Genomic DNA, 12,328 nt, shown 5'->3' with positions numbered 1-12,328 from the left:
TTCTGAGGAAGGGTCATCGGACCCGAAACATTAACTCTGTTTTTTCCTTCACAGATGCTGCCAGACCTGCTGAGTTTTTCCAGCAACTTTGTTTTTGTTCCTGATTTACAGCATCCGCAGTTCTTTTGGTTTTTAACAGTCAGTATCTTGTGGATATCTTGAAGAAGGATTCAAATGTAATCTTAAAAGTTGATCCAAACTGGTTAATACTTATCATTCACTATAAGACTTAAAACTTGGTGGAAAAATCCCTAACAGTTCCTTAAAGCAGAGTTATGCAAGGATATTTTGGAGCCAGCTGGTTTCTTGGCATACATTTGTTGGGATATTTCTATGCACATCATAGTAGAGTTTTCAAGTCTGTCCTTACAAAAGCTCACGTCACACAATCAGTAGAAGCAGCTGAGTTACCAGATAACAACGGCTAGTTGTTTCACCCTGGATGCAGTAAAATTGATGCTTGTTAGAACATCTAGTTGAAGTGAAATCAGCTGATTCACAAAGAAATTAAACTACAGAACTGTTATCGTGCAGAAGGAGTCATTTGGCCCGTCCCGCCTGTACTGGTTCTATTTCTATCCTCTTGCCTATTCCCCCATATCCTGCACACCATTTCTATCCAGATAATCATTCATTGGTCTCTTGAATCCCTGAATTGAACCTGCCTCCACCAGATTTCCGGAGTTAGGCCACAGATCAGCCATGATCTCATTGAATGGTAGTTTAGACTCAAGGAGCTGACTGGTCTACTTCTGTGTTATTCTAAATGTCACCTTACAGCACTCATCTCACAGTTGACTGCTCCAAACCAGAAAACAATAATAGAGTAAAATTAAAATTATTAAGAATCATTGAAGGTTCTAACAATAGTCCAGCTTTACTTGATGGATATTTTCTTACCAACCTGTTCAGAGATGTTGTCATACACCTCTGGAGAATGTGGAACTTGAACCTTAGAGGAATGGTTTTACCGCTACACCACAAGAACCCTAGGTGCATTTTATATAACCCAATCCATGGAAGTTATGGTTCCCTGTACATCTCTGTTCATCCCTGTGGAGGGAGCCGAGTACACTGAAGACAAGCTTAACACAATTGGGCTAACTTCACTCAAAATGCAAGTACACATGGACCAATCATATATTTATATATGTTCAATGCATCCTGATCAATCATGACCTATGAGGTGATATATAATTCTTTCAATTCATTCTTTCTTTTCATTATTTCACTTCTAACTTCAATATAATTTCTTGGCAGTTACCTGTTGCATATCAAGTTTCAGGTGCAGATGTGAGTGAAATAAGAGCAAACTAGAAACATGTTGATTTATTGTTAAGATTAAGCAACATTGGATAAATGCTAAAATTGCTTCCCAAATGTGTTTTTCACAAATAATATATTAAATCACAGTGTTGTGATAATGTGTCATGCCCTACCAAAATTAGCAATTATAGCGGAGACCATGAGGCTGATTTTACCTCGATATTATTCCATTGTTTAATGGGAATGGGGTGGTCATAAGACCAATGTTAAAGAAAAACATTTTCCAATCTAAGTAGCAACATTCCTATTGAAGAGAAGGATGGTTCTCGTTCTGGAATCCAAATTGGTGTTCTCTTTGACCTCATTGCAAGATTTTCAAGAATTGAGGGAGTTTGTGTTTCTTAGAAGATTTCTAGAAAGCATTTTGAAGATTCACAAATGATTTTGCAAGATATTTTAATAGTGATCCGAATTTGACATTGTTTTATCAAGTAAAGATTCAGAAAGGGTTAATTTTGAAGACTGCATTAAGCTCAACTCAGTCTTGTGATGTCATAACTACTTGGATAGGGAAAGACAGACAATCTTAAGATCTCAAAATGCACAGACATATTATTCTAGCTCTTCTCAATGTCTAGCTTACATCATGCAATAAACTGCAGAATTTCCTCATTTACAGTTGCATTCCTGAAAATCACAGCTTAATGTAAAGCATGGTTTTCCATATGAGTCAATTTTAAAATCAGGTTTAGGTTCCTGAGGACAGTTTTTCTCTGTAAAAATCAATGTAAAAATTGAAGTACTGTGTATATGTGCAACACTATACTTCTTTAGCTGAAATAACTTGCAGAGTGAAATAAATAACTGAATATAACAAACATACTTTATAAATTCAAACCAGACAACACTCACTAGACTCTCTAAAGCAGCCCTTCCAAGTCATGGATGACTTGCTTCTGCTCTGGCTGATAGATAACAGATGGCTGTTAGGTTCGTTGTACAATCTGCGGACTCTATCACATGTAGACAGGTTTCCATAACTTCATCCATGAGTTAAGATGTTCTTGCAAACAGTTTCTTTGTCTAAACTCAAGTGGATTTTGGTGTTTTAGGAGTTTTCCTCTTCAGCTTATTGACTGATAAGCGTTTTTTGTCTTCTTTATTTGTTCACGAGATGAGGGCATCACTGGCCAGGGAACATTTATTGCCCATCTTTACTTGTCCAGAGAGCAATTAAGAGTCAACTGCATTGCTGTGAGCTTGGATTCACATGTAGGCCAGACCAGGTAAGCTGTCACGGAAAGGCTGCCAACATCATCAAAGACCCATCGCACCCCGGTAATGATCTCCTACAGCCTCTTCCGTCAAGCAGAATATACAGAAGCCTGAACAACGCACCAGCAGGTTCAGGAACAGCTTCTTCCCAGCTGTTATTAGACTGATGAATGGACTGTCTAACCTCAAATAATGCTGATCTTGCTAATGTTGATCTTGCCTAGCACGTGCCGTGTGCAATGTAATCTGTATGCCTCTGTCTAAGTCATTTTGATCTGTACATCCTTGCTTACTATGATCTGCCTGTACCGCTGGTACACAAAGCTTTTCATTGTGCTTGAGTACACATGACAATAAATCTATCAGTTTCTTTCCCTGAGGGACGTTAGTGAACCAAATGGGTTTTTCCGACAGTAGGCAATGGATTCATAGTCATCGTTCAACTTTTAATTCCAGATATTTATTGAATTCAAATTCCACCATCTGCCGTAGTGGGATTCAAACCTGGGTCCCCATAACATTTTCTGGGTCTTTGGGTTAACAGTCCAGTGATAATACCACTAGTCCATTGCGTCCAATTGGTTCCTTTAGGACCTCATTGGACAATTCCTCTTCATGGGATGCAAGCAGTTCTACCAGTCAAATTGCACCTACTTCAAAGCTAGTCTGTGTTACTAAGATTATGATTTCATGCTGAAACTCAGGAATGGGGTCATTGATCTTTCTGGCTATTATCACACTTGGGCTACAATCTCTACCACAAGTGTTCAAGCATGTCATGTCAATTCGTTCCGCACTGATATTGTTGAAGGTCTTGAGAATGTTGGAGGCATTGATAAATTTCCTGACTGATGGCGCATTCTTGCCATCTGTTGCACTGATGAATTAGGAGAATATAGCGGTCATGAGTCACGAATGTTGCTAATTCTCCCGCATCAATGTGCGGAATCAATGAAGTTGTGTTGGCTGACAAGAAAAGCACCTTCACAATTTTAGTGACATCTTCAAGGCTGCTTGAATGACCTAGGCAGTTATCCAATAGGAGCAGTATTTTGAATACAATGTTTTCAGGTACCCATGGCCACCCCCTGACCTGAAGAAAATGACAGGAGTTAAAAGACAAGTTAGGTGTTAGGAGAGTAGTGGTGGGCTTGCACTCTCCTTTGTCCTAGCTCTCACCCCAGCACACCAGGCCTGGTTATCACAGTCTGCTATTATATACACCCCATTGTTAGTCATTAACAGTCGCCATTAACAGCTATTCACCTTCCCAGCCAGATTGTCTTGTACTCCTTTGTCTGTCCAACTGTTCCTCTCTCCCTGTGCTCTATCCCCACCTATCATTTACTCTTTACCCCTTCCCCCCACCCTATCTTCTGCATATAAACCAACATTTTCCTAGCTACCATCAGTTCTGAGGAAGGGTCACCAAGGTTAACTCTGATTTCTCTTCACAGAAGTTACCACACCTGCTCAGCTTTTTCAGCACTTTCTGTTTTTGTTTCTGATTTACAGCATCCGCAGTTCTTTGGGTTTTTATTTAACTAATCAGTATCGACAGCAAACAGATCCAAACAAAGACAATCCAACTAGAGAATAACTGGTCCAGGAACAAATTGCTATCAAACAGTTGGTGAAGGGCCAACCAGTAAAAGATTTAATTCAACTTCACAGACTCATGGAAGAACCCAAAAGGAAAGAACATTTTATTTGGAAATTAACTGTAATAACAAAAAAAAAAGTGTTTTATATGGCCAAGAAGAACCAGTGACCAGCAAGTCAAACTAGCTTCACAAATTTGACAGTAACAAATGACTGACTGCGAATGTGTTTCCGTTTACCAGTATTGTGCTGAAAGATGGTCACATCATAAGTTCAGTGGGTTGGCTGAGAACACATAATTTGAGAACAGATGGCATTCTAAGATCATAGATGATTTACATGTATGACAGAAGACTCATTATTCTAGCTTCTCTTTGGGAAATTGTCCTGGATGGGATACACAAGGGACAATTAGAGGATGCCACTTTCCAGCAAGAGTTCAATCAGATCTCAAGATGGATTGAAGATCTCATAACTCATTGTGAAACCTGTGATTACATAAGTTTGTCAGAACAGCATCAGCATTAGTCCTATCATTGCTGGAAAAAAATTCAGCTGACATAAACCTGCAGTATTTACAAGAAAATACAAATAAGGAGAAGAAGAATAAGCTCAATGAGCTGTCTTTAACTGAATTTGTTCAGGCATCAAAACAATCTGATGAACAAATTGTCATAACAAATTTGATGTCAGATAAAAATCCATCACAAATATTAATGTCAGAGTGAAGCCAGCTGCAATCCTCAAGTAGCATGACTGAAAATGTAAATATGTTGGCTTCATCATTAAGACATCCAGAGAGAAAATGAAGACCTATTCTACAAGTTGGAGTAAAGAGTTTACCACTTTCAACACACATGTATCTGCGGATTAGGAATAAAGATTTGCTTTAAAAAGTTTGAGGATGGACGTCTTAAGACTGTGTGGGAGCCAAAGCAGAGGTGGAATGACCAATATCCACAGATTCAGGACATGGTCAAGAGAAATTACCTGACCCACAGATCCAGGATATTGTCAAGAGGAAATTGCCTGGGACTGAATCCGGGACACTACAAAAAACATACATATTTCAAAGAGAACCCATCTATGAAGGAAATCCATGAGACTATAGATTACCAGATCATGTTTTGGTGCTTTAGAAGTGATATTATATGAGGTAATTGTTTTGAAAACATTCGTGATGGAAACTGTCTTAAAATCCACTCAAACTAATTAGGTTATAGGGAAAGGCAGAAGATCTTAGGATCTCAAAGGACAAACATGTTATTTCACATCCCCTCGGTCTTAGTAACAGTGTCTAACTTGCCAATGTAATTTGTACCTGCGTGTTATCAAGCAATAAACTACATTTCGTTTAAGATGAGAGTCTCTTCTTGTTAAGACTCATTAGTGGCTTTCCTCTACCAGCGTGATTTAAGTAGATTCTTAGACCCTGTCAAGGAAAGGAATTGGTTGTAACTACGTGCTGATAGTAATTGGCATCGGTATACATACAACAATTACAACAACTGGAGAAATTGTTTTAATATTAAAACCTTATATCACTAACAAGTGAACAGATTCAAAAGGTGTGATTATTACATATCTCAACTAATATTACAAGCTTGTGTGACTTTGTCCTCATAAGTGTCATGGCTGAGTTGGTCTGCATTCTTCCCAGAGATCTGTGAAGTTGAGGTATCATTTCTGCACCGGGGTTTTTCCTTCCACATGTAGCTTCAGTTCTGGTTGAACCAACTTGCTACTCAAGCAACTATCTCGGAGCTGACTTACTCGCCATTCACTTTTCTTGATTACAAACATTGATTTTTTTTATTATAATTTTTAACATGTTTTACTTATTGCCTTTTTTATTTTTGTTAACCAGACCTTACCATTTTATAATTTTATTTTCAAGGTCGAAAATTAAAGAATACACGACCATTCCAAACTGCAGAGGATACTGACTCTTCAGTTGTGCAAAAGCAACAGAACACCACTGTCCCCATTATCCCAAGGATTGGCGTACCAAGGATGCAGAAATTTCAGTGTCAACCTCTGTTTCTCGCTGTGCTACAGTCCATTGAGCCTGATATGGTATATGCAGGCTATGACAATACGCAGCCTGATACATCTGCCAGTTTGTTAACAAGCCTCAATGAACTAGGGGAAAGACAACTTGTGCGTGTTGTCAAATGGGCAAAAGTTTTACCAGGTAAGAAAGTTCATCTTCTGAGTACTGTGTGTCACTGGCATCGTCTAAATTGTGAGTTTATTATACATATGCAAACCAGTAAAAAATATAATTTATTAACATGTTTTATTCTTGAACCCATTTCTTCTTTCAGATTTTATAAAAGTCAAACATTCCTCACCCTAGAAAATAGAAGCTATTTTATTTTTAGAAATTGCAATTCACATCCATTATATCATCAATCAGTTAGATCTAGTTGGTCTTTACTTCAGTATTTAACAACTGGCATCTTAGGTTATGATATTATTTGTGGAAATGACATTGTACATGGTAAAATTACGATTTCTATTCAACATTAAAACAAAAATTTCACCTTAGGATGTGCTGTACTTATCACTTGTTCTTTACAGAATTTGATTCTTCTTTATTTTCTGGTATCCACTATTCGTCAAATAAAGGCTCAAACTCTCACTTCCCACACAATATATAAAACATTCTCACATTGATGTATATTGTAATTTGACGTTCTTCCCTGAAAACATTAATTTACATCATTCTTGTTTCATTCTTATGCTTGTGGCTACGTACTAATAAGTTCATGTTTGTTAGTTGTCTGTCAAGGATACAATTTTTATTTTTCTCGTGCCTTTTGTCCTTACAACACGGCAAAGGTCTTCACATACATTAAGTTATCTTGAATGTAGTCACTGTTGTTCTGAGGCAAACCTGGGAATCAATTTAGTTTGCAGTTTAGTTTCTTGAATCACAATTTAAATGAATGAACAGTTAATTTGTTTGGTAGTACTGGGTGAAGGAAGGACGTCAGGTCATCAACAAAATGCCTGTCCTCATTGAAAACTTAGAGATGTTTTATATGCATTTGAATGGGCAGATGTAGCCTCAGTTAACTATTTAATCCAAAAGATGTTATCTTCCAACAATTCTGTGCTAACTCTGTATGACACTGAAGCCTTTGTCGAGATTCTATACTAAAGTCCAGGAGTGGCACAACCCACAACCTATTGACTGGAATGAAGCAAACCCCCACTGTACCTTCTTAGAGCAGTAAGTAAAGTCATTTTAGGATGGAATTGGCACCAAGATAGTTGTGCTTGGTAAGGGCAATCTTTGTTGCAATTAGGCCAATCTGATTCCTGTACCACCACACCAGTATATTGTTAATTAGTTAAATTTCTTTTACTTTGAACTAGATGAGGGAACCTGCCAGAGGGTTTCATCCAGGGCTTGGATAATACTTCAGACCAATGCAATAATAAATTTGATTAACTTAGCTCAAGAAGCAATTGAAAATTTACCAACAGTGTGCTCATAAACAATATGTGGTTAATTGGTTGAACTCCACCAATAGCTCTATAAATAAGTTCCCTATGTTTGAATCATGCCATCTTGTGCATAAGGTTTCCAAACATGCATCCTTACAGTTTCCCCCCTCCAGTTCAATAAGTGATAATTGTCCATTTCTGTGTCTCTGTCAATCTATTTTCTGTCCCCATCTGGTGTCTTAAGGATTTAGGAGATATAATGTGCCTCTATTGGAAGAAAGCTACAAGGATTCTTTCCTTCCAGGAAGACTAACGTATAGGTCACTAAAGAGACTGTCTTAGAACTGTGATGTCACCTGCAATTAAACCATTAATTCCTCACTCAAAGGGAGTGGCTCTACAATGGTAGTGAAAGTGATCTTCTGCATTCAATTGCCATGGCACTGGGTCTTTTCAAGCTATGTCAAGGGAAACTTAACAGATCACCCAGTATATTCCTACTCGCAGGATATTGCTGATCCATTGCTTGCTGGTTGAATGATTTTATTGCTGTTCTAATAACTATGAGTAACAATAGGGAGTTTTTCACTTTTTTGAATGACAGATTTCCCAAAGTTAATAGAGACAAAAAACTGCGGATGCTGGAATCCAAGGTAGACAAACAGGAGGCTGGAAGAACAAGGAGGCCAAGCAGCATCTGGAGGGAAGGAGCAGTCAACATTTCGGATATTACCCTTCTTCAGGGGTGAGTGTGGGGATAGGGGGAGCTGCAGATAAAGGGGGGGGGGAGGGGTGGAGGCGCACCGTTGGTCTTAGGTGAACACTGTTGGTAGGTGCAACCTGATTAGTTGGTGAGAGGGATGAATCTGGTTGGTGGCTGGAAGGGAGGGTCAGAAGGTGGAATGGAAGAGAGGAGGTGGGGCTGAAAGGGGAGGCAGGGGATGGGTGGCAAATTTATTTGAAATTAGAGAATTCAGTGTTGAGTCCTCTGGGCTATGGGGTGCCCAGGCAGAAGATAAGATGTTGTTCTTCAAATTTGTGTTCCAAATTTGACCGCAAATTTGAAGAAAAACACCGTATCTTCTGCCTGGGCACCCTAGAGCCTGTAGGACTCAACATTGAGTTCTCCAATTTCAAAATAATGTTGCCACCCATCCCCCGCTTCCCCTTCCAGACCCACCTTCTCCCTTCCATTCCACCTTCTGACCTTCTCTTCCAGCCACCAACCAGATTCATCTCTTCCGTCGACCAAACAGGTTGTACCTATCACCACTGTTGCGCCTCTACCCCTTTCCCTCCCCTCATTATCTGCAGCTCCCCCTACCCCCACATCCAGTCCTGAAGAATACCCGAATTGTTGACTGCTCTTTTCCTCCAGATGCTGCCTGGCCTGGTGTGTTCTTCCAGCCTCCTGTTGTCTTCCCAAGTTAAGTCTCTCATTGATGGAACCAATATGTTCATTTAGACATGTTTCAGCAGTGTTTATGAATAGGAAGGATTTTCTTCAATGTCCGGGTTCAGTTCACGCCATGGAAATGGCTGCTAGTTATTTTGAAAGTTACCACATTCATTCACTCTGTGCAAAGTAACAGTTCATCAAAACATTAAGACATTTACATCAGAGGGACATGGATCTTGATAGACAGAATATTGTTGAGTCATGATTGATTGCACAAGGATGGAATCCCAGAATTGCATTGGCAATATAAAGATTGAGAAACCCACTTCCAAAAAGATGTTAACAGAGCAAACAATAAGCATATCCAGTGAACAATCTACTATCTGGAACAGTTCAGAGGTGTCATGTTCTGGAATCCCACAAGAAGTATCAGCAGAGGAGCTATCATGTGGAAGGTCTAGGAGGAGAATGAAGAAGACCCTGAGGAGAAAAGAAACAATAAGGCATGTATAAAAAAAGTTTCCAACACCTCTGGAGTAGAAAAATTAATGACTGACATTTACTGGACAACCATTCAATTAAACTTGGAAGCTCCTGCGTAAGCATCTATTCATCATATTCCCAATGAACTATCACATCAGTCCTAGGTTATATCACACTCACCATTCATTAGAAATGCAGAAATAAGGTAAAGTAAATATGAATATATACACCAATTAAAATATGGATCTAAAACAATTTTGTAAAATATGACCTCCCTGGGGTAAATTTTCAATTTGTCAACCATTCTTAAAAACCACTAGGAACAAAGATGAGAGATAGTAGGAACTGCAGATGCTGGAGAATCCGAGACAACAAGATGCAGGGCTGGATGAACACAGCAGGCCAAGCAGCATCATAGGAACAAAGATGAGATGATTCCCACAGCAATTTTGCATCAAGGCACAAACTGATATTTGCAGAAACTTGGAAGCAAGTCAGCGGTCAATCCATTTGTTTCGCTGTGGTAATTGTCACGTGAGATATAAAAGAAAGAAGAAATTGTTGTGTGGAAAGGAGTCAAATGCAATGTAACTGAGCAGAAAAATAAATCATTCATACAGTTGGGGTAAGAACATATGACCTCCAGAAGGAGATGTGCCTTTAATCGATATTAAGGGAGTGACTTCAAACTACAGAGTTAGAAAACGTGATTCAGCTTACATTTGCGTGACGCCTTTATAAAATGATGCTTCACAGATACGCACAGGGAAAACTGACACTGTGCAAGAAAACAGGTCTTGAAGAACTCTTAAAGCATACATACTTGATTTAGATATTTGATTTGGGAAACTGTCAGGTAACCTCACCATGGCATTTTACTAAGATCTGCCATCTTTATTCTATTTACGGTTAGATCTCTTAGGTATTGTTGAGAACATTTGCCCCAGTCACATTCTCTTACCAGACTTATCAGAGCACACTTTTCAATTACCCTCTCTATCAAATAAGACAACCAATCTTTGCCTCACGTATTAAAACTAAATATCTGATTTTGGCAACTGTAGAACACACCTTTTCATTTACAGATAAGAATAGACATTGATACTTCTAATTTAAAATTGCTTAAATAGATTTTTTGTGAATGCAAGTTCTTTATTTAGCCATACATCAAATAAAAGTTCAGTTATTTCTGTCTTGTAATTGTTTTTGCAAGGTAATCGACCAATGTAACGCGTAATGTAAACAGTATAGCTACTGAGATCACAGAATAAGGTAGACAAGGTTATTTAAATTTAGGTAGTAAAGTTATGTGTGTGTGTAAAACACAAACATGTTTTAAGACAAGAAACGGCTGTTGCAAAAAAAAGGTCACATTCAGTTCAACAAAGATCTTAAATCTGATTTTAAATGTCATTTCAACAACTAAACATTTTTTACACTTTCTACCAAGTTAGTAGTCTTGTCTAATTCATAATTTTGATGTAGAACTGAGGACAAAGGAAATTATTAGTAAAAAAAAAAGTACTGAAGAAATTAATCCTGTGTAAACTAAACAAATTCCTGGACCTGATGGCCTTCATGTTAGGTTTTTAAAAGATGTACAAGAATAATGGCTTTGATTTTTCACAATATCCTGGAATCTAATCAAATAGTTGCGAATTATAAAAAAGCAAACAAAGCTTTGCTAATCAAGAATGCAGAAGAAAAGATATGAAGCCAGATTACTAGTTATAGAGTCAAACAGCACGGAAACAGCATGGTCCAACTTGTCCATGCTGACCAAGTTTCCCAAACTGAACTAGTTCCACTTGCCTGCATTTGGCCCATATCCCTCTAAACATTTCCTATTTGTGTACCTAGTCAAATGTCTTTTAAATGTTGTAACTGTACCTGCATCTGCCATTCCCATTGGCAGTTCATTCCACATATGAACCACCCTCTGCGTGAGTCAGTTGCCCCTTAAGTCCGTTTTTAAATTTTTCTCCCCTCACCTTAAAAATATGCCCACTAGTTTTGAACTCTCCGACCCTAGGGAAAAGACCTTTTGCTATTCACCTTAAGTATGTCCCTCATAATTTTATAAGGTAACCCCTTAACCTCCTGCGCTCCAGTGAAAGAAGTCCCAGCCTATCCAGACTGAAAACAACAAATGCTGGAGATCACAGCGGGTCAGACAGCATCCATGGAGAGAGAGCAAGCTAACATTTCGAGTACAGATAACTCTTCATCAGAGCTGAAGTGAAGTGTGGAGGGGGTAGCATTTATGCTATAGTTGGGGTGGGGTGGTGGTGGTGGTGAGGTGCAGAGTGCTGGTGGAGAAAAGATGTTGATAGTTCAGATTAAGTGATCGGAATGGCAGAACAATGGTGTGTCTATCTGCCAGACTTGAAAGAACAGACAGGCCCACGGGGCTGCAGGGAGGGGAGAGCGGACATGGTGACAGAGAATGTACCATAATGGGGGAGAGGACATGGTGACAGAGAATGTAACAGGTACAGCTAAAAGGAAGGGAAGAAATGGGAGTTGGTTCACAATTTGAAGTGGTTGAACTCAATATTAGGTCCAGAAGGCTGTAAAGTGCCTAGTCTGAAGATGAAATGTTGTTCCTTCAGTTTGCGCTGTCATTCACTGGAGTACTGCAGCATGCTGAGGATTTGCTCCTACCCAGCCGACTGCTGTAACTCAAACTCTCCAGTCAAGGCAACATCCTGGTAAATCTTTTCTGAACCCTCTCCAATTTAATAAAATCCTTTCTATAGCAGCGCAACCAGAACTATACACAGTACTGCAAAAGTGGCCTCACCAGTGTGCTGTACAACCTCAACATGATGATCCAACTCCTATACT

At 38.9% G+C, this 12,328-nt stretch overlaps 1 protein-coding gene across 6 annotated transcripts in view; it reads left to right on the top strand.

Moving 5' to 3' along the window:
- Window positions 1-12,328, top strand: part of LOC109915720 (androgen receptor-like) — a 416,431-nt gene that overhangs the window by 123,894 nt on the left and 280,209 nt on the right. For all 6 annotated transcript variants that reach the window (XM_048605453.1, XM_048605452.1, XM_048605451.1 and 3 more), the window contains one exon: window positions 6,041-6,337. In XM_048605453.1, coding sequence (XP_048461410.1) covers window positions 6,041-6,337 — 297 coding nt within the window. The remainder of the gene's footprint in view (window positions 1-6,040; window positions 6,338-12,328) is intronic.

This window comes from Rhincodon typus, chromosome 14, assembly GCF_021869965.1.
Source record: "Rhincodon typus isolate 14 chromosome 14, sRhiTyp1.1, whole genome shotgun sequence".
In the NCBI taxonomy this organism is placed as follows: Eukaryota; Metazoa; Chordata; class Chondrichthyes; order Orectolobiformes; family Rhincodontidae; genus Rhincodon; species Rhincodon typus.
Note: the sequence above shows the minus strand (reverse complement) of the source record. Positions and strands in the feature narration are given on the sequence as shown.